General features: G+C 41.8%; 1 protein-coding gene across 2 annotated transcripts in view; it reads left to right on the top strand.

The window, feature by feature from the left end:
• Positions 1–22,241, top strand: part of MGLL (monoglyceride lipase) — a 61,643-nt gene that overhangs the window by 18,052 nt on the left and 21,350 nt on the right. For both annotated transcript variants that reach the window (XM_063411981.1, XM_063411982.1), the window contains exon 3: positions 2,790–2,896. In XM_063411981.1, coding sequence (XP_063268051.1) covers positions 2,790–2,896 — 107 coding nt within the window. The remainder of the gene's footprint in view (positions 1–2,789; positions 2,897–22,241) is intronic.

The following is a 22,241-nucleotide window of genomic DNA, read 5'->3' as shown; positions in this document are numbered from 1 at the left end:
CAGAAAGCGCACAGAAAGTCACTGCAGTCCTGCAAAATCTCAAACACTACAGGATCCATATTAATTTTAAATCACTCTGTTGAAAGCAGTCGCTGATATTCGGTCATTCCAGCCATCGTGGTAAGGAAAGAGAAGACTTAAGAGCAGGGATATCTGCAAAAATGTTTACAAACAGGAAAGAACTGCTGTCAATCTAATTGTTTGTTGTATTTTCCTGGCAGCTTGCTAGTGAAAATATGTTAAATCATTTATTTGTTACACTACCTTCAGGTATTATTTGCCAAATCTAAACTAATTTTGTAATGGAAAATTGGAGATTAAGTGAAAGAGCCAAATCCTTCAATTCTTGTTCAGATGATACTCATACTAATTTCAATTTTTGGTTATGTTCTATATATGGCCTTTGTGTTTAGACCTGAAAGCTGAAGCTATAAAGCTGTGTAGATGTGACCTAGTTTTTAGTCAGTAAAGCTACTCTCACTTTTTATTGAACAACAGGACAGCCTGATTTTGTTTCAGTGTAACAATTTGGAAATTTTCTGCTTTGTTTATGATTATTGATAGGACAAAACTTTCAAAAGTATCTAAATCTTTTCAACAGCTACTGTCATTAGAGTAAGGCACAAACAGTGCCAACAGGTTTTATTCGGTATTTTGCAGACAAATAATAACCCACGTCTGTTCCCTGTGGTGTGCCAAGGCTCAGTTCTGTGACACTTGGCAATTATGTTCCAGGTGGAAGGAAAGGTCACAGAAACACCTTGCCTCTCTGAAGCTTTGGGTTTTTATCTTTTTTCACTTGGTTTCACATAAAATGAGGGCTCAGTATCTTGAAGGATGCTGACAGACAAAGTCATGGTACTGCATCAGTGTGAATAAAAGCAAAATAAGGGCTTTGCTGTTGCAGGGATGAAGAACCAAGAATTTCCTGGAAAAGACCTCTTTGCCAGCTTCCCTTTAGGTTTCATCCACTTAGTGCCATTTAGTGCATAAGTTCAAATATTTCTCTGAGAAATGAAGGGCTATATTCAGTCAGCCAAGCTGCACCTTAATCTCTGTGCCTAGTCAGCAGAAACAAATATAGGTCCCCTGAAGAGGTTAAGTAAGACGTTGAGCAAGGAAGCTGTCAAGCTTGAAGGTAGTAGGAGGTCTGGGGCAGAGAAGCTTAGCCTGGCTGAGTCTGCTGGATACTGGGGCAATGGATGCGCAGGAAGAAAGTTAATATTCACCACTTAATAAGCAATGTCTCTATTTCTTCAGTATTTGGAGATATAATAATAGATCCTGCACTCCTAAAATCAGTCTGTCTGCCAGGTGCATTGGTAACTTGACAAATCAATTGATGAGGGACAATGACAAAGAAAGGAATGACTGCTCCACAGATTGTTTTGCAACCTTCAGTGACACTAAAGAGGATTTGTAAGGCACAGCAAGTTAAATATGGTACATGACCTAACCTCACTCTTGCTAATTGGTGTGAGACGGATACCAAAGCATCTTTGCCTTGTTTCTCTTGTGTTTGCAGTGGACTCTGTACAATCCTTCTGGTCTGGATGGATGCTCTTTCAAATTGTCCAGCTGAGCAAATGCTTTGAAGCAGGTGCTAATTAAAGAGCTGGGACAGGAATTTTGACATCATCCAACATGTTTTTTAAGTTTAAATATATTAAGATCTAAGCAGTTTATTGCTGTGAATACACTGTCTAAAAAGGTATTCAAAACCTCAATCAAGATAAAGCTGAGGAATTCCCTAGCTGTTACCTGCTGTTATTGTTTTATGTTGTCAGTTCTTGTAATATTTCACTGGTCGTGTACTGAAAACATCAAACTTGTAGCCTTCAAATGGTTTTGTGGCTGCTGATGCTGCAATGACAGATGATCCTTTTAAACAAACAAGTTATGTTTATGTTGCTAAAGCTGGATTTCAAATAGTCACCTGTCAAATACAGCAGAATTTCTGTAATCTCCTTGCTACTTATGCTATAGTTCTAACCCAAGTCTATACACCTTTTATCTAGCAGAAACACTGGGGATGTTCAAGTTCAGTCACTTTCATTTGATGACATTCCAGTAAAAGTAAGGTATTATTCATAAAACTGGAATATTCAAAGATAAGTTTTTGCAAAAATAAGTGTGTACTAGACTAGTTTTTTATTATCTCTGTCTGTGCAATGGCTGTGTAGGAGTCACTGTAATCACACAAGTGAAGCAACTGTTTTGGGGCAGAAAGTGGAATGATAAAATTACCATAATTGGGTCAAAAGATAAAATTCCAAACTCTAAGCAAAGTGCCGGAGACCAATTCTTTGGATGAAATTCCACCTTTGAGTGTTCTGGAGCATCAGACAGTGTTTCAAGCTATAAAGTTAAAGACAGTGTTGATATTTGAATCACAGAGAGATACCAGTCCCAAAAGAAACAGATGGCATCACTTACGCTGGAGGAGCCATGTAGAGCCTCAAGCCCCCATGGAGTTATCCAGCTCAGGGACTGATGCTAATGCCCATCTGCAATTTGAACTTGCAGCAGACCATGGTGGCTCTGTCCCGTGAGCAGTTTCCTTCCTTGTAATCCATCCTACAACAACCTGGTGAGGGCCAGGGCAATGGCAGGTCAAAAGTGACAGTGGTTTCCCCTGTATTCAACCTCTGCAAATTCTGTACCTGCCTGGTGTTTGCTGATGTCTAAAATGCTGTTGCTGAGTTGAATGTGCTGGTTCCCCTTGCAGCTCTGAAGCCTTTGAGGGTTGATTGACACGTTAATGATTTATACATTGATGCTCCATTTAGGGCCCTCGTGTTTATCGCCCATGGCGCCGGGGAGCACTGCGGCCGCTATGACGACTTGGCCCAGAAGCTGACAGGACTCAACTTGTTTGTGTTTGCCCATGACCATGGTGAGTAGCCTAAAACTGTACTTGATTTACAGCAGCTCAGGCCTTGGCTGAAGTAAATGCCATTACAGTTACTCGGCAGTGAAAGAAGACCCAATAAAATATTTACAACTAGACATAAATGAGAAAGGGATTATCTGTTGCTGTGTCAAGATCTGCACCCTGTTTCCTTTGAGTTTTCCTCAGCCTCGCCCTTGACATTACTGCTGGTGCTATTTTGACCTTACTCTATGGGATAATTTCTCTTTCACCTGTCTCTTGGGGGTGAAGTGGTATTGTCCACTGTGGAAGCGGGACTAGGAGCCATTTCTGCTGGATTCATGGTTAGTGTCCTAAGTGATCCCAGTCAGGAGGCTGAAATGTCAGCATAAGTTTCATATACTGATACAATGAGACAGCTGCACCCTTGGAACATAAGGAGACAAGAAGGCATCACAGACACCTTTGAGCACATTCCACAGTCCAGCAGAGAGACTGGAGCTGGCTGTGCCTCAGCTCTGAGGAGAAACCAGCCTCAGTGCATGCAAAGCTGTCACAATGCAACAACACCCTTTGGCCCTCAGCCAGCAGGGTGGGGCACTGCTGGGCCAGCTACACTTAATTGTCCCTGCCTCTTCTGGCTTGGAGATCTCTGCTCTGTGCCCCATGCTGTGATGGAGCTGTGATGGAGCTGTGCGGGGTGTAACCAGGTCCCCTGCAATGCATGGATCAGGACGTCCCAGTAACATATTTGAACCATCTATCCTGGTTCTTTGGTAGCCTCCTGTCACACATCACACTTGCAACTTCATAACTTGTGCTTGGAGATCTTTGCTTTGATTTTATCATTGTAGACTACTGCTTCCTGTGACAGCCACTCTGTCAGTACCAGTATCAGCAAAATCAATCAATGGGATTGATGATGGCAGCAGACAAAATGCAAGTCCAAATTCTGAGCTGACAGGTTGAAATGGGATGAATCTTGGTATAAATTTGATGTCCTTTGGGCAGATTATCTACTAACATTGGGAAGTGTACTGCAATTTACTTGGCTGAAGCCAAGACTCAAACCTGCCCCTAGGTCTCCTCAAAGACAGGATTGTTTAATTTGAGTTTGGAGATCCTGAATGTACATGAGTCATTGCACCATTTATCTGTGAGAGGAAAGGCAAAACCTTAATCTGGATACCAAGGCTTTCCCTTGCTCTTGCTCTTATGACTCACTTTTGGTCACAGCACTGTACTTGATGTGGAGAAATCACCCCTACATTTCCTCTGAAAAAGAGAATATCTAGTCCTCATGACAGCTTTTAAGGAAAATAAATAAAACCCATGTGAAATCTGGGACTGTACTTGGGATTGGAGACGGAACAAACGCAGATAAGACCAATGTGGTTAATAACATACCTTCTCCCTTTTATTCTCAAAATGGCTGGTTTTATACAGTGCAGAATAGTTTACAGTTGCAGGTGCATTTCTATCGGTATTCAGCGAGAACAAATATGTAAACTATTTCAGTTTAAGGCAGCGACTGTGTTTTTATCCTAACTATCCTAGCTAAAACATGTACACACCTTAATTGAAATTCTAACTGCACCACAGGTTTATCTGCTACTACATGGGCCCAAATCTGAGGCCTTGCAGGCCCAAATCTGAGGCCTAGTTTGGGATAGCTCAACCTTCATTCCATAAGTCATCCTGCTCTTGCTACACCCATGTAACTTTTTTTTTTTTTTTTAACAGTTGATCACATGCTATGTTTGAGACTGGCTTTGCAAAGAGAGTTGACCTGTGCAGGAGTATCCTTACTCACCACCTAAGTCTTTTTCTCCATGTATAGGCAGTGTTCCTAAATGTTGATTCCTAAGTGTTGATTTCCCTCTGTTTATCTGTATGTTTATGGAAAGCGGGGTGGAACAGGCCATGTGCTGCTCACCCTGCAGCTGCTGTTAGCAGACCACACCCAGTCCATACAAAAGTTACTGAACTCCAGGACACACAAGCAACTTGTTCCATCTCCAAGAACCTGTGAGGGATTGCAGTTGCTCTCTGTGCATGCTTAACACCATACCTTAGCTCCTCATTCCCATAACGCTTGATAAAGGTTTTAAGAAGTAGAGTTAAAATAGCAATAATTAAAGCAACAAATCTAGAAGAAATGATAAAACATTGTCTTTATTGCATGGATTTGATACAGGGAATGCCTCCTCTGTTGATGGAGAAGGGCCTTTGAGGTGCATGTTCCTGTCAGGCATGTTTTGTGCTGTGACTATTTGCTCTCCTTTTCCTTGAATATCTTTTTCACTAGAGAAACATAAATATTTCTTGGTGTTTTGTTTTTTTGGTTTTTTAATACACTAATACTGCTGGATTAAACAGTGCAATTAGTACAAATCTGGTTCCTCAGGTCAGTTAACAACTTTGTTCTCACTGTCAGTCCTACAGTTTTGTTTGTAAATTCCGTTTTCCTGATCAGCAAAGAGTAGAGAGTGAAAAGGAACCTGAAAGCAGAACAATGGAAACACAATTGTGTTACACAAAGAACTGATGTAACTGATCCTTGATTCACTGTAAGTTAGAAAGACTATTAACATCTTTTAGGCTTTGTATAGTAATCTTTGCACTTAAAGAGGCAACCACCAAGGATAAACTCTGATGAAATACAAGTTACAGCCTGAGCTAAATTCCAGTGAGAGCTGAAGGACATAAACACCTCCATTGCTAAAATTGCTCTGGTCAGACTGGGAGGTTTAAAGTTTTTCTTCACTATTTTATCTATTCCAAATGTCTTCAGCAGTGTGTTCCCCTTTGTGTCCCTTCCTTTGGATATCTTTGGGTAATATCAATTATTCAATTGTGTTAGCACTATAATAGCTGTCTGTTCCCTACTTTATACCATGGCTCTCAGTCATATGAGCTCAGTGTAGACTTCCTGACCAGGATATTTGTTCTGGTTATGGTGTTCTCATGGATAAAATTCCCACTACAGGTGCATTATCCATGAGATCATTAATGCAGTTCCACAGCATGGCAAGTGTGATTTCCCAAATGACTTGGTAAGTTACCAGGGTTGTAATATACGTGACTTGACTGATTTATGTTATGTCTATCCTTCAGTCAAAAGAAGGAAAAATAATTTCCATTTTTATTGCTGATTCTGTAGGAGCTCACACATGGGCTCTAAATCTTGCCAAAGGCTGCTCTACATCAGTATTTCCTCTTATGCAAGGCTTCACCAAAAAGCTTCACAGAGTAACAAACACTGTGAACTCCAATTTGTGTCTTAGTATTGCCCCGTGTAAGGTATCTCTGGCTCACTTCTCTCAGTATATCAAGATTTGAACATTTACTCTTTATAATTTTTACTCTTCATTGTAATCACAAGACTTCTGGACCTCTTAAATATGTATTAAAATTTTTCCATGGTGTTGGTGGAAACTGAATTCCAGAAGACCTCTTAACCTCTACCTTACATCTAATATTATTAAATGGCTTTGGTTTATATCAACCCTGTGAGAGAGGAAAATGGAATTTCTATGTAATACAGCATTTTTTTCCTGTGGTCTCTTATAAGGTGTTTTTAACAGGCAGGTAACTGTTTCCCATGATTTCTGGGTTTGCTTGGCATGCAGCTTCATGAAGGCAGAATTAAGGCTGCTGGGATGACCTTGCTATTTCTGCAAGTTTAGGTATTTTGAAACAATATCTCATCTTTTCAACTTTATTTCTGTATTACTATTATTTTATTGTCCTAAGATTCTGATGAAAGAAGAAAGAGACAAACATATTAGGTTACTGGCAATCAATTTAGGAAAACTCTCTTAGAATACCTGTGGGAGATTCATCAAAGTGCAGTGATATTACTGTTCTTCAGTCAGCTACAGAGTGCAGGTCCTTTAGTTTTAACTCAGTAATTTTAGGGATCTGTAAAGCTGAGAGCCAAGGAAAACAAGAACAAAGGTTAGAGAATGTGGCTTTGTTTTCTCATACCAAGCATTTTGAGTTGGTAAAGCACATGATGTTCCAGCCATCCTCATCTCTCTTCCTGTAACATCTCATTTGCTGAGATCTAATGCACATGGTTGCATTACGTGGCCAGAGCCCAGAAAAACCACAATTTCACCTTCAAAAGTACATGTCAACTAATAGCAGCCAGATACACATTTCCAATATGTGGGACCACAAAAATGTGTTTATTTTTTTCTTACACTTTTTAATCATAATTAAAATTATCGTGCTTTTTCACTTGGACTTGCTCATGCTACTTACAGGTATTGTGTTTGTCTTACATGAAGATGAGGAGGATTAAATACCCAGCCCTAACCTGGTGGAATTTCCTAGCCATCAGATTCACTTCCATCCTGCTTTCTCCAGGAGAATAAACCCTTTCACTCTTTTTGAAGGTGTTGAATTTCCACTCTTGAGATATGTTTAACGTCAGATCAAAGCAGAGGGAAAGCTCTAACAGCTTATTCACATTCTTTAGATGTTTCTAAATGAAGTTCAGCTTGCTTTGGCAGCCCTGCTGCTGCTTTGTGTGTGGTGAGCATTTCTGATGGGTTAGCAGGTCTCTCTCAGACACCCACTGGTACTTCTTCTTTCCATTAATTTTCTCACTGCTTTCTCTGTTTAATGAAGAATTTATTTGTAAAATGTAGAAAATAGCTAGAGCAGAGATTTTTTAAATGCATCAAATATTAGCTGCTTTTGTTTAGGGTTTTTTTCCCAAATGATTGCTGTGTTGTTCTTGCAACTGTTAAAAGACCATTTTGTTGATGAGAACAGAAGGCTTTTATTTATTCATAGCACTGAGAAGGATTGGTCTACTCAGAAAGATTAAAAAGAAAGGAACATGGTCAAACTGGGAGGGAGGAATGACCAAGAAGGATGTCAGAATTAATAAGAACAAGAATTAGGGTAGCACTGCAAGTGTGAAGCTCATTTACATTAGCATGCAGGAATGTTCTGGACAGCAGCATTCCCTGACATTGTGATTGGGCAGGCTCCAGGGCAATCTCCAGGGATGGAGTCAGGAAAGTCTTGGCAAAGGTCATTTGGAGCTGATTTGTCCCTGGACCATCACCACTGCTCCATGGTGCTGGGTGTGGGCCCATAGCAGTCTGCTCTCTGCTTTCTCTGGATGAGCCTGTTACATTGGAGCAGGGAAGGTTTGAAGTACTTTTCTGCAGAGCTGTGGGAAAGAGTGGCACTCACTGTTTCCTTTCCTCTGACAGGAGGCCTACAGTGTGTTGTGGGCATTTTCACTTTTTTCCAGCTGAGAGCTATAAGTTCCTCTTAGCAGGGGACTCCAGAGGAGAAGGCTCTTTGCCTTGGCTGGTAGAGCACTACCACTCCTGTTTTATCCCTGTTTTGACTTCCTACTTGGTACAATCCTGAACCTTTCCCTACTTTTCCTTCTCCTGATGTTGAACGAAGGTAGCAGTCAGGCTTATCTGCCTTCCAAGCAGTGGTGAGGAATGCTACCCGTGTGGGGCACACAGGAGCTGAAACCACAGCATGGAATTGCAGGGTGAGAGTTCAGATACTGCAGTACATCATGGAATTCCTTAGGCAGTGAGACAACTGTGAGAACCTGGAGAAAAGTGGTCTTATAAAATGAATAGCTAGTAAGTAAACCTAGTTCTGCCTTCCTTCTCTGTTTTGGCAGTGTGGATTCTCATGGAAAGAGATGAGCTGGGAGACCATCCTGCAGCCACCAATGAGCTCCAGGCAAAGTGAAACCAGTTGTTTCTGACCTCCAGCTCTTCTGGAATCACTGATCTTGTAACTCTGGATCTCAGAGTAGCAGTGACAGCTTGCTGAGGATAAGTCATTCAGTTTTCGCCTCTGAAATTATAGGCAAAATTACTGCTACAACTAAGATGTAACTTCTCCCATGCACTGAACAAGCTCTCAAACACAATGTTTCAAATGGGCAGTCTATTTCCCCATGCTTTCTCCCAGGCTGCTGCATGAGCCTGGGTTCTTTTGGTGGTTGTGAGATGCTACCTCCCAGATGGACCACAGCTCATGCAGGAAAACCTCTTCTGGATACACCTCCTATAACATAATGATGCTGAAATGTGCCCATAATTGTATCATAACACAATGTAGCCCAAGGGGAGTATCCTGTGGCACAACAGGGAATTTTAAGCACTTTGAGATGGGCTTTATTAAATGGAGGTTTTCACATTATTCTTGTTATTTTTGAGGAGTTCATTACAGACTTCTGCAGCCCAGTCTTGCCCCAGTGAAGTGACCTCTGCAGAGACTCTGCTGCTTTAGCCCTCACCCTTCATTCACACTGGGATCACACGGTCCCAAATCTCTGTATGCACCCCATGGCATTTTTCAGCACAGTTAGCGTTGTTTCCATTTGAGAGAAGCAACTACATAACAAGAAAGAAAACTCGGGGTGAGTCATGGAAGCACATACCTGGGGTGTCTCTTGCTCTAGAGAAGGCCAGAAGCTGGGACTTGGAAAGGCAAATGCAGTCTTTGTTTTGTTTGTCATGAGAAGGCAGATGAAACAGCACTGTTGGGCCAGGAAGCAGCTAGACCACAGCAAACTCAAAATAAAGAAACAGTAAGGCTCCACACAGCTGATGTGTCTGATGTAGCACACATATGCAGCAGTGTAGTATTTTGTTTTAAATGTTTGGGTTAGGAAAGGTGCAGGGGGTACTCAGGGATATTTCCTCTCTTCTTCACTCAGGACGATGAGACTTTATTTGTTTCATACACTGCTGATGTAAAAGTGAGGAAAACATAGACTTGCACCTATCTTTTTGGCAATCAAGTTTGGAAATTGTGAGGACTGGATACACTTTTAGCACAGATGGATGGAAAAAAGAGCACCTGAAATCAGACACGTAGTGTCATCTACTGTGAGCTATGAAAACGTGCCAACCACACCCAGGTTGCTCAAAGCAGTCTGTTTGTTTATCTGAACCTGACCAATTACTATTTTTTCAGTCAGATTTAATTGTGGTACAGTCAGTGAGGTAAGACAGGTAAGCTCCGTGCTATAGCCCAGAGCTGGATGCAGGCACTGTTGGGATAGGGGGAAAGACAATGCAGGTGTTCCTTCCTTACTGCCTCTGTACGTGGACATCACTAGGTGATAATGTTGGGCTGCAGCAAAGATTGCAAAAGAATGGTTGTTGTTTCTTCAGTTACTCTGCTCCTCCCAACTGCTCAACCATTTCCTCACTGCTTTGTATCCACCCTGGAACAAAAGGTTATTGAATAAACAACGTGTCATCCAGTCGAACAGAATCTTTGGCTCATGCCCTGGCTGAACTGAGCTCACTTGTCCTCCAGCAGAGCTGTGGTGTGATCTCTGAGGGAAGCAGAGCTGGGACACGTTTTACTCCAGTCATGTCCCATCTACCTTCTGGCATGAGCCATTCTCTTTCCTCACTCTATCAAGGGATGAGAAGAAAGTGCTGAAGAGCCAGGTACCCTGGCTTTGTTGTACACCCACTTTATGAGGGAATCCCTTTTGGGGCACACTGGGATCTGAGGGCCTGGCTTTTTACTCCAAACGAAATGAGCTGGGCAACCCACCCCAGTTCTCCTAATTATTCACTGCTTACCAATGAGCAGCGGGAGAAATGTCAGTAGGTGTTCCATGAGACAGGACATCTTCTCAGGAGCTGCTTCTGGAACAAAGCCTCGCTGTTGGCCTTCACACAAGGAGGCGTGAGGCTGGAACAACAGTCCCAGTGAGTGCAGACACAGCAGCAGAAGGAACAGAGTGCTCCATTTAGAGCACAATAGCTGAGCGTGGGACTGTCAGCTCTGTCCACTGCCCAGACCATGCTCCTCAACCTGCCACTGCTAATCGTTAACTGCTGACAGACAGACAGCATGACAGAAGAACGACAGGTCATTCATTCAGGAAACTTAAAAGGCTTTTTCTTCCCATGAGGGTTGAGTCCTGGTTTCCCTTCCACAGTTCTGCCTCTCAGATTAGAGGTACACTCCATGATAAAGAGGAGTGTACCACTGAATTTGTGCATGGTGCTGATAATGTTGGGTCTAAATGATAGGCATTTTGAATGAGTGGTCCAAATAATCAGGAATAAAACTTCCTCTTTTTGGATGAAGGTTTCACTTTGGTGAATCTGACAAACTCAAGGGGAAATAGCCCCAGCTGAACTCAGCTCATTTCATTTTATAATCTATTGTTTTGCTCTTGTTATTTCAAGATTCTGTGCAGTTGTCATCTGTACTCAGTCTTTACCTGTGTAAATTAATCTCCAGATCAAGGGTCAAATTCTGATTTCACAGCTGCTCATATAAATCCAGGATATCCCTGTCACTATGTCAGAAAGCAGGTTGAAGCTGAAACTTGTAATTGCATTTCATATTAGTGCAGAAGGGTTGGCAACCTTGTGTAATATTTTCAACAGCTTACTTGCTCTCCCATAACCAGCTCTGCAGGCTATAGGCGTACGTCTGCATGCAAGATGCTTGAGGGTGGAAGGACAAGGACCAGATGGTTACTAGAGCTAAGACTGAGAGAACAGATCCTTTCATGTTGCCAGCTATGTTTGTTATCTGGGGCTACTGGACAGACATCAAAATTGCTTCAAACTTTGCTCCTTAACTGACTTCTGTGACAGGACATTAGTTCATATCATCAGGGACTTTGACCTCAAGAAGCATCAGAGGAATCTGTATTCTTTAAGGGAAATAATAACAAATCAATGTTGCATACAATATCAGTGGACCTTTTTCATTAATGGTGTGGATGATGGGATGGAGAGCACTTTCAGCCAGTTTTCAGGGTGGAAACTGAGCATATTCTGGAAGACTGCTATTCACAGGGACCTTGACATGTGGAAGAAAGGGACTGGCAGAGACCTCGTGAAGTTTCAACAAAGGCGCTTAGTGAACTCTGCATCTGTGGTGGAATAACCTCATTCAACATTAGGCTGGGCACTGAATGAATGGAGAGCATCTTTGTAGAAAAGGACCTGGGGATCCTCACAGACAAGCTGAACATAGGTCAACAGTGTGACCTTGTGCTGGAGAAGGCCACCCCATACTGAGCTGTATTGAAAGATTATAGCCAGTAACCAAAGAGAAGAGATTATTCTCTTCCATTCAGCATTTTTGAGACCACATCTGAAACACTGGGTCCAATTTGTTCCTCAGTAAAATGAAAACATTGACATACTGGACCAAGGCCAGAGGAGGGCTGTCAGAACAATTAGGGTACTGGAGAACAAGATGTGCGAAGAGAGGCTGATAAAACTGGGCTTATTTAGCCTTAGAAGAGAAGGAAGCTTTAAGAAGCCTTATTTAGGCTTAGAAGAGGGGATCTTGTTGCTGTCTACAGGTCTCCAGCAGGAGAATGTGGTGACAGCAGAGCCAGACTCCTGGAGGTGCCAAGTGATGGAATGAGAGGGAAGTGACATGAGTTGCAGCACAAGAAATCCAAATTATGGACAAGGAAAAATGTTTTCACCATGAGGGCAGTCAAATGTTGGAGCAGGATCCAGAGAGGTGGGGCCATCTCTAGCCTTAGAGATATTTAAAACCCAGCTCAATAAGGCCCTGAAAAACCTGGTTGAATGGGAAATACTTCGAGTAGGGGCTTGAACTAGATAATCACTGTTATGTCTCAACATCAGTTATTTTTTTATGAACTGAAGAGCATCCTAGCTGATAGTATTTGGGATGTTGCTTCCAAAAATAAAACACAGAGGGTTTTGAAATAGGTGGAAAAAATTACCTTCGTGAAAGCAGACTTTACTAGTGCCTATAGTTAAAAACAGCTTCATCTTCAAGAAGATACTTTTGGACATTTTTGCACAGTGAGAGAAAGAAAGCATGTTTATTTCCACCTTTAGAGGGACAATTTTCCCATAGCAACAGCATTTCATTAATGTGCCTAGCTTTCCTATTGTTTGCCAGATATGTCTAATTTGAATGGCGTTTCAGAAGCTAATTACTGATGATTCCTCACCTACAAATGTATCCTCATATAGGTGTGGACTTTGTCATACTATTGAGATACAAATGACTGTTCTAAGTTACTAAATACCCTTTGAAAAGTAAAGGGAAAAAATACTTTGTTTATATAACTCCAGTTGGATTAAAACATTATTTAGGTTCCTTTAGTATATTTTAGACAGATAACAGGAGTCAAAGGAGCACAGTCCAGCTCACATTAGCCCAGCTCAGATTGGTACCTATTTCAGCACTAACCTGGAGAAGCGCCTTATTAAGGAGTGTGATGTGTAAAGAGAACTCTTATTTGCACAAGCAAAGGCAAAGGACAGGCAGATTTACGAAGAGAAGTAAAACATATAACCAGTCAATAAACGGCCTGAACCTGCCATTTTGTCTTCATTTCTAATGCTCTTTGAGCCTTGTCTACATTGGAAACAGAATACTGAACTGAACAGATGCAGTATCAGGGGAAATGATTCACTAAAGCAGCAAGACTTTCCAAAACTTCCGATAAGAGAATGGTAACTTCCTTCCAAAGTCATGGGAAGGCTCATTTAAGTTGCATGCATTTGTGTGTTTTGATCAAAACTGTGGCACTCAGCCTTTTTTTCACCAAAACTTGCTATTAACAGACTCCCTGGACCTACTCCAGGCATACCTACCACACTGTATGTGTTGGCACAGTGTGAAATGGCAGGAGTTGGTGCAGGGTCTAAGCCAACTCCAGGTTCCTTCTGAGGCATCAGCCTCCCACAGTTTCCTGTTCCTTCATGACCCAAGCTCTTAAGTTCCAGAGCTCCACTTGATGAAATAAAGATGCAGAAGCAGCCCATTTACTGCTTTTCATAATCTGTAGTTCTAGTGTTTGTTGTTTGTTTATTTGCTCACGCATAAATTGTGACATGTTATTCCAGAGCTGGAATGTCCGATTCCAGCTGGTGGATTTTCTCCCTGCTGATTTTCCTGGGAGCAGCTCAATTTGTTACAGACCACAAGCAGACCTTTTAAGGGACTGTCAGAAATCTTAAAACTGATAGACTTTTTTTAATAAAAAAAGATACAGAGAGACTTTTGTAAAAAACAGAATGTTCTCTATCAGTGCCTTCAAACAAGTGCATATTGCAGCAACAAGCCCCAGAAGGAAAATAATCAGTAAATAATAGGAAAATTAATCCTTTGTTGATTCACATATTCGGGTTCTTCCTTCTTCAATAAGTCCAAGTGTTGCAGATAAACAGGTTTGGTTATGCAGTGTCTGGTGGATTTAATTTAGTAGTGCTTCTCCTATTGCACTTTAATTTTGAATGTAAAAGAGGTTGTTTATCTGATTAGACATAAGACATGCTTAAGACATACTTAAAACATGCTCCTGTTAGCAGCACGGTCAGGAAGACACTCCCTGTATTATCTAGGCATTTGTTCCTGCAAACAGGATCCTTCTGTCTTCTTCACAAGTCGTCAAAGATCAGTTTTTAACCAAGATTGGCCGCCAGCAAACACTGTTGCTGCTGAGCAGGCTGTTCCAGGCTCTTGCTCTTCTGACTCTTTGAAGGTCCTCATTTTTTGTCCCAATGTATTCCTGCCCACATAAGGGCTGTATGCCAGTGTTTTTTCTCTTCTCCGTCTAGTAGTTACCCACAACATGTTAGTTCAGAGCATTTCCCTTGATTGTCTGTGGAGCCTGGCAGAGGGTTTACATAAACTGCTGTCATTAGCTGATGTTTTTCACTTCTGTACCACACATCCCATGGGTCTTTCCTGGTTCTGCTTCTCCTTTCCTCTTTGAGATATCACCTGATCCATACTGTGGGATCAGATGCCATCAGCTTCACCTCTCTCTCCTTCAGGGATGGTGCCAGTCTGTGCATGCACAGCTCAGCACTGCAGCCTCTCATTTCTTTCAGAATGCCTCTAACTTAAAGCCATGTTTATAATGTGATTCTTATTCTTCTTATACTCTTTGGGGATTTATTTCTTAATTGCTTGAGCCTCAATTGCTTCTGTGCTGCTACACACAAAATACATGCTTGCATCCTCTGAAGGTGGTACCTAAATGCCACTAACTTCAGTAGGACCAGGATTTGACTCATAGGTTTTAGGGTTGTTTTTCCTATTTTAGTAAAATCTAGCATATCTTGGACTTATTTTAGAGAATAAAATATAATTCTGGTGTTTAAAGTGTACAGGGAATTATAAAATCATAGCTGGTGCTTTGAGAAAATGATTTCAGAATTTCAGGAAATTAACCTTGATAATTGAAAACCTCTGGCAGTGTGATCCTCTTCACTTCTGAGGCCATTGGTAAAGTAAAGCAAAACATCTGGTTAACTTCTGGTTCATTCTCCAACCCAGATGAAATTCTCCAGCATCCCAGTAACACTCCTTTTGGCCTTGAGCCTTCTTTGGAGTAACAAAATGAGGGTTGCAAAAAGTGTCACAAAACCTAATGCCATCTGGAAGAAGTCTTACCTGAAGATGTGTGTGGAGCTCACTTTGAAGTATTCTGTGCACTCTGGCAGAGAGGGAGGCAAGTGCCATGGGGAGATTTTGGTTTCATTTTGTACTAAGATATCAAATAACTCATCAGCCCATTTCTGTAACAGCCCGTCCTTAGATGGGAGCATGTCCAGGTCTGTGCCAGCTGTGGCCAAATTTTAGTGACTTACAGTAGAAAAGCTCTTTTGTTTATATTTCTGAAGACTTCCCTGGATTTCACATCATTTTAATCTGGCCTGTGTTCTGTTATGCTACAACAGAGCTGCAGTTTTAGCTATGGGTATCGCTTGCAGATCAATCCTGTATGATTCAGATCAGGATGTGGCTCATTCTGTATTACAGTAGTAGACTATGCAAGAAGGTGTTTGGAAACTGCCACAGGTTTGTCTTGGCTCTCAGGAATAACCTGCCACCTCAGTATATCTCAAGTTATTCATGAAAACATCTGAATGTGATGTTGACCCACTTCCGGAGAGTTTGCCCTTGAAAAGCCCTGAGCTCCAAGAATGCAAAACCATTACTATAAATGATTCTTCACAAGCTAAGAGGAAGATTCAGTCAGTGAATAGAGCAGCTTATAATAAAACTTCTCACCACTATTGAAAGAGATGAGGCAGAAAATAAGAAAGGTTAAATTGCACCTGTATAGCTTTTCCTTATATCTAAATTTTAAGCACGTGCTTTCAGAACTGCTAAGGAATAGGCTGTGGATGGAAAACAAACAACAAGATGTCAGGTAATTACAAGCTGCTTGACTAGTTTGGTAGTTACACATAATTTGGTTGAATTTGTCTTCAGGATGGCACCTGGAAACTTGACCATTCCACCAGCAACACAGAAAAGTTACTGTGTCACCCATTCTAAGTTATTCTAAGCCTGTGCTTTACTCCACCCTTCATCAGTATTGCTCCATGAATAGATGAAACCCTGTTCTAACCACAAAGTGAGATTTCCCAGAGCATTGAAATTGATACTACAGAGCCTGTCCTGTGGCACTCAAGGGTTAATTTCTCTAAAGATACTGTCTGCAGCTTCATGGGGAGAGCTGTTATACCCACAGCATCTCTAATGCTGCGATTTATTCAGGGCTTGGCAGTACTCTGTAATCTGAGAATTCTTGTTTTGCTACAAAAATAAAATTTTTAAAAAAAGTGCTGAATTGTAGATGGTACAAAGACTAATGCTCTCAACCCAGATCTCTTAAAATTGATGTTCTCCATGCTACATTTATTTTCTGATTCTGAATTTATCCAAGACAAAGCCTGCTGACAGATCCTGGCAGCTTTTCTAATGCTACAGAGTGGGCAGCCTGACCCATCATGGTGCCAAGTTCATGCTCAGCTCAGCAGAGGGCTGGGGGAAGGGAGGGGAGGCAGAGGACACTTCTGAACTGAGCCTTCCTGATACCACCTGTACTTTTGACTACAGGCCTGTGCCTTTTCATGAAACTTGCACTTCTCCTGCCCAGATTTTGTAGAGAGCTCCTCCTGAGCTGCAAATACACACTAGCTAGCTGATTGTGAAGCAGTTCTCATAGCCCAAAACCGGCATATGGGTCAGTAAACTTAAATAGCTCAACACTTGTATCTGTGCGTTGTTTACTGAACTTAGACCTGCCAGCCAGGATTCATTGTCTACTGTCACCCAGCCATGGTTTTAAATGTGTAATAGAACACAGAAAGCAATAACTTGCCTTTGTCACTCTGGATTTTTTGGTAAATATATATGCAGTGAGGAGAATTTCAGAGTTGCAGTGGGGAGAGTTACAGAGAGCAGGGTATGAAGTGGTAAAAAGCAACTGAAACAATAACTCTGAAACCAACCTCTACCAAGAAAGGACAACAGCTTTGCTGCAAGACTAATTTAGGAGAGCTATTTTCTGCCCTGCCACTTCCCCGTGACTTCCCCCGTGCACCATCTAAATGCCACTCAGCCATGAGCCAACTGGCAGCATTTATGCTCTGGCACACTGGGCAGGATTGACCCAGCCAGGAATGCGCCCTTCATCAGGAGCTTTTTTCCTTAATTATGTTGCTCCCGGTCAGATCTGTTAGGGTTTGAATGAGCTATAGCTCTGTGCAGATGTACCCTGCTAAAAAACCCCAAACCATCAAATTAAAAAGGCCTGCCCCTATTTCCAATAATCCACCTGCTGCTCACCCATTGAGCCTGTGCAAAGTATAAAAAGCTTTCGGCTCTGGGAGAGTGGTATTTCCTTCATGCCTTGTCAGGAACAGGGACAAATCCCATCTAATGAGAGTGGCACTGCCATGTGGCAATACGAAGGAGTGAATCAAAAAGCGAAAATCTTTTTAACGCTGTGGGAAAGCTACCTTTGGACAGGCTGATTGAGAACTGGAAGTGCAACCCATGGAGAGAGCTGGCCCTGAGTGAAGGGCCTTGAGACCTCAGGTTTGGTAATGACCTTTTGGCAGATTAATTGGTTAAACACCTTACTGGTATCCTAGAACATGAGTCGCTCTTTTTTAGAAACAGTATTATTCATTTGCCAGTTGCTTAAACATTATATAACCAACAGTTCTGTGCCAAGATTGCTTTGGAATAGAGAAATGCTGTATTCTGGTGCCAAGAATCTCACAGACTAAACAGAACCCACTGGGAGTCCTTGCTCTAGATGGGAATTCATGTTTATTTTAACATGTAAATAAATCAGATGAAAAACGGGTTTTCTAAATTATTTTTGTTTTTGTTGTTATTGATGTGGGTCCCCAATGGGTCGTCTGCATGGTAGGGAACCTTTTGAAGAGAGCTTGAAAGGAAGTTGTGTCCATCTCCCAAGACATGCGTCAGCAGCATGAAGGGGGTTCTTATATGATCCAGCTTTCATCTTCTTTTCTTCATGATGCCTAAACTACTGTAGGCAGGGAAGAATTAGGTCTGTCTTTCCAAGATTAATTGATTTGATTGTTTAGTCAAGCACAGAACTACCCAAGGCACACATCTGGATTTTGCAATGTAAGCAGCTGGGTTGATGCTGTGGCAGGGTGTGGGGCAAGGCTCCCTGCTCAGCCACCCAGGGCACTTGGAGCACTCTTTGGCAGGAAACAGTCAGAAGGGTTGTGCACACTCTCAGGCAGGGCAAACGGAACCATCTTTAAGCAAACAGAAGAGCAAGAAATGAATGGCCTTTGTTAAGGAAAGAAATGGAAATGTTTTCTAGTTAAACAAGCTGTCATTTAGGACTTAATAGCTTGTGTGTGTTGGAGAGTCAGCCCACATGCCAGCTGTGCTTTGGAATAAATGGGCAGGGAAGGGGAATGAGAGTGTGCAGTCCCAGCACTGGCTTTTTCATTGAAAATCTTGACATTTGAAATTAGTGCCACAGCTGTTTTAAAATTGGAACTTGGATCAGAAAGTTAATGCAAGTAGATTTTCATACTTGTTCTCAGCTAGGAAAAAGTACAGTTTGCACCCTTGTTTTTAATTTATGGGATCAAAATGAGAGAAGAAAATTATATATGTTTTTAAAACGTAAATAAAATACTAAGGGAGATACCCCTTAACTGCTTGCCTCTTCAACTGCAGATGAAACCCTAGATACCATTAGTGATATCTCAAATCATACATGGAGACCAGAAAAAAAGCTCTTTTCTGCTCTTAGATCAGCAGTATATAGGTCAAATGAACTTGTGAGACCCTGGACTAACTCCAGCAAAGTCCATGCATTTTTTTTTCTGCAGTATCTAGGCATTGGTACTGGTTCTATGTCATGCCAGAATAAGTCTTTGAAGACTAACTCCATTACTAAATAAAGTCACATCACCAATATTTCAGGAAATTATGTGTTCCTCATGAAAGAGAACAAAATCTCAGTGCAAAACTGCAAAAATAACTGTTAAAAATTATAGTACCTTATAAAACTTATTATAGGCCCTAAATAAAATCCCTTAGTGCTTGGTTAGCCAGTGCCTCTGACTCCTTAGAGCCACTGTAAGTTGTGCTTCGCTGATTGTATATCTTATACTGTGTTGTGATCTTCATCCCATAGGACATTAGACAGGAATCATTTCATTCATCAGCAAAAGAAACTCTTTTGCAGAGGAACTCAACAGCTACTCAGCCATCTACAATGGCTCTTTGTAACATTTTCAAACCATTGATTCCAGTAGCCTGGTAGAAAAGAATTTTTCTGCAGCTGTCTTCAGCTTTTATGTTCTTAAGGGCTGCCTTGGGAGGTGGAACTGCAGAAGGGGCCAAGGAAGAAAGTGGAATACTATTGTGAATGTGCTTTGTGGAAGAGGAAGTGGGCTCCTTAGCAGCACCCGCCGCGCCACAGCAGCTTCCTGATTTTGTGATAGGGATGGCAAAGCTGCCCCACCCTAGGCATTGTGGAAAGTGATGGTGGCATGTGGAGATTTTCATACTGTCTTGGCCCCTTCATCTCATGGCATCCCAGGCAACACTTAGCTTTCTAGCCTGGCCACAGTGACTGCTGTTTGTAAATGCAGTTCCTTAATTTGCAACACAGACACTCAGATGGGTTTTTCAGCATGTTTTCATGAGCAGCATAATGTTCCAGGAAGACTTTTAAGGAACTGCAGTTCAGAGCCAAATTCAGCAACAGCGTTAGAAATGGGCAAGTCTTCTAAAGCCAAAGAACCATGTTTGCATCCATTAGAGAAGAACTGGCTCTTAACATTGACAGAAACAGTTTGCCTTGTTGGCCAGAACTAATGGCTCCTCTGATGTGTACTAGGTCATTTTGTTTGTCATCTCTGGAGTACAGAGAAGATTTCAAATGCCTTTACCAAGATGTCTGGTTCTCTGCTCCCTAGCAATAAGGCAGAAATAATTTTAGTATAGAAAACTGACTGTTGCTTTTTTTCCTAACCGAGACAACAAACAATATATCTCTGTGTGCACTAGTCTAAAAATATCTCATCTCTGCAAATGTGTCTCTGATGTGGGAGGAGAATGCTTCCAGTTTACTGCACTCTTTGTGTGAGGAAAGTGAAAAAAAACTACCCAGCAAATGCTGAAAGGAAAATTATTTTCCTAACCTTAGAAGGGAAGAGGGAAGCTGATGGACTTGTGCTCTCAGGACAAGGCTCTCTTTTGGTCAGAGAGAGGCAGAATCCACCTGTAGTTCTTAGTTACATGCTTCATACGTAAAACACCCTGGGTAAGAGGTAGTTCTGTTGGGTACCATATCTAGTGGTTGTATAATGTGCTGTGTGGGAAAACCCAGCGTGTTCACTGCACCTCTGCTGGTGGTGCCAAAGAAGGGGTGCCCAGGACTACCCAGATGCTGGTAAGGATAAGCATATGTTGAGCTGTGTTTCAGGTTCTCAAAGAACATAAAAGTGGAAGCAGTGGTAGGAGAGGATCTTCTCCTTTTAGTTCCTAATGGTTCCCATCTGATGTGAAAGTAGTCTTCCTGGAAAAGACCATAGGCTTGTGTCAAACTGGTTTTTCTTCCAGTGGAAACCAGAGTGTGGGAGAGGATGAGAGCGCACAGCTAAGGCTCAGTCAGGTGGACACTGCGACACTCACTTCCAATGTTTAGCCACAAAATAAGCACAGCAGCTGACCTAGATGGCAGTTTGATCAGAGTCAAGGGACCGTGACCTGTGTCCTAAATCCTAGGACAGCTTACTCTACATTCTCCTAGCTCATGTGTCTTTATCCTGGTGCCAATGCTCTCCACAAGCAGCAAAATGAAGAGTAGGTACAGATGGAGGGCAGAAATTTCATAGTGCCCTCTATGCATCAGATTTGATTTGGTTGAAGAATGGAAAGAAATTGGGGAAATCGAACTAGAACAGGCTCCCTCACTGAGATAAGTCTGTTCTGAGGACAAGAAAGATGATTTGTTGAGCAGGAATCTGCAGGATGATCTCTGAGGTGCTTCCTCTGTGTATTTGTTCTGCCAGTGGAACATTTGCTTTACATGTTACTGACAATACAGGCACAGTCTGTTGACTTTTCCAGATGCTGATTGTCCTGATTTGAAGCTTCTTCCTGTTGTTTTAGTTGTTTGTGTGTCTGAATGGTGGGTTAGATGTGCTGCTTGTTAAACAAATAATTAAACACTGAGAGCTTTGAAATCCAGTATGTTTAATTAATGAGCTTTGCTCACTTGATGAAAAAGATGTGTACTTAAATCATTACAAAACAAGTATAGTTTTTTCAGTAGTGAACTGTTATGACAATTTGAAATGTTTACTAGTTCATTAATAATTTCTTCATTAAACCATAAAAATCACCAAGCAGAAAATCAAAGCTTCCCAGAACATTTGCTGTGTTGCCTCGTGTATGGTCTCCCCCAAATTCTCCACCTATGTGCTTTCTCCAAACTCCTCCTCTGCAAAGCAATGTCACTTTATATGCTGGGATTAGAGTTAATTATTACTTTTAAGTCTTGCTGGACCTTGGATCAAGGTCTGTGGTGATGCCCTGTGGTGCTGGTGCTGTACAAGTGCCAAAAAAAAAGTAGTCTTTGCTCAGAGGAGTTTCAGTAGAGCTTATAAACACAGGCATCAGCTGCAATGCCTTGTGAGACACTTCATTGACCGCTGCACTGGCTGGTAAAGCTAAAACACTTTGGAAAACTGTATCTGCTGCATCTTGTGCTTTAAGTGTTATCTTCAAGTCTGAATATATTTTGTAAAGGGCAGAGAGGAAACCAGAGGTAGGCAAGTGTCACTGTCTCCCAGTCTATGGGGTTTGGATAGTAAAATGAGCTGCTGAAGGTCCTTTCCCATCGCACTGGGGTCTCAGGGTAGGTTGAGGGCCACCATAATGAGGTGCCCACCTGAGTAAGCTGCCACGAGCTCAGGAATATCATGGGAGAGAGTTTGGGCTGGCAAATTAGACCTATTACTTGAGAGGAACTATTCACATTTCTGTCACTGGCATCTCCCTCCTGTGGGCTCCATACCCAGCA

The sequence above is a fragment of the Prinia subflava genome, chromosome 14 (genome assembly GCF_021018805.1).
Source record: "Prinia subflava isolate CZ2003 ecotype Zambia chromosome 14, Cam_Psub_1.2, whole genome shotgun sequence".
In the NCBI taxonomy this organism is placed as follows: Eukaryota; Metazoa; Chordata; class Aves; order Passeriformes; family Cisticolidae; genus Prinia; species Prinia subflava.
Note: the sequence above shows the minus strand (reverse complement) of the source record. Positions and strands in the feature narration are given on the sequence as shown.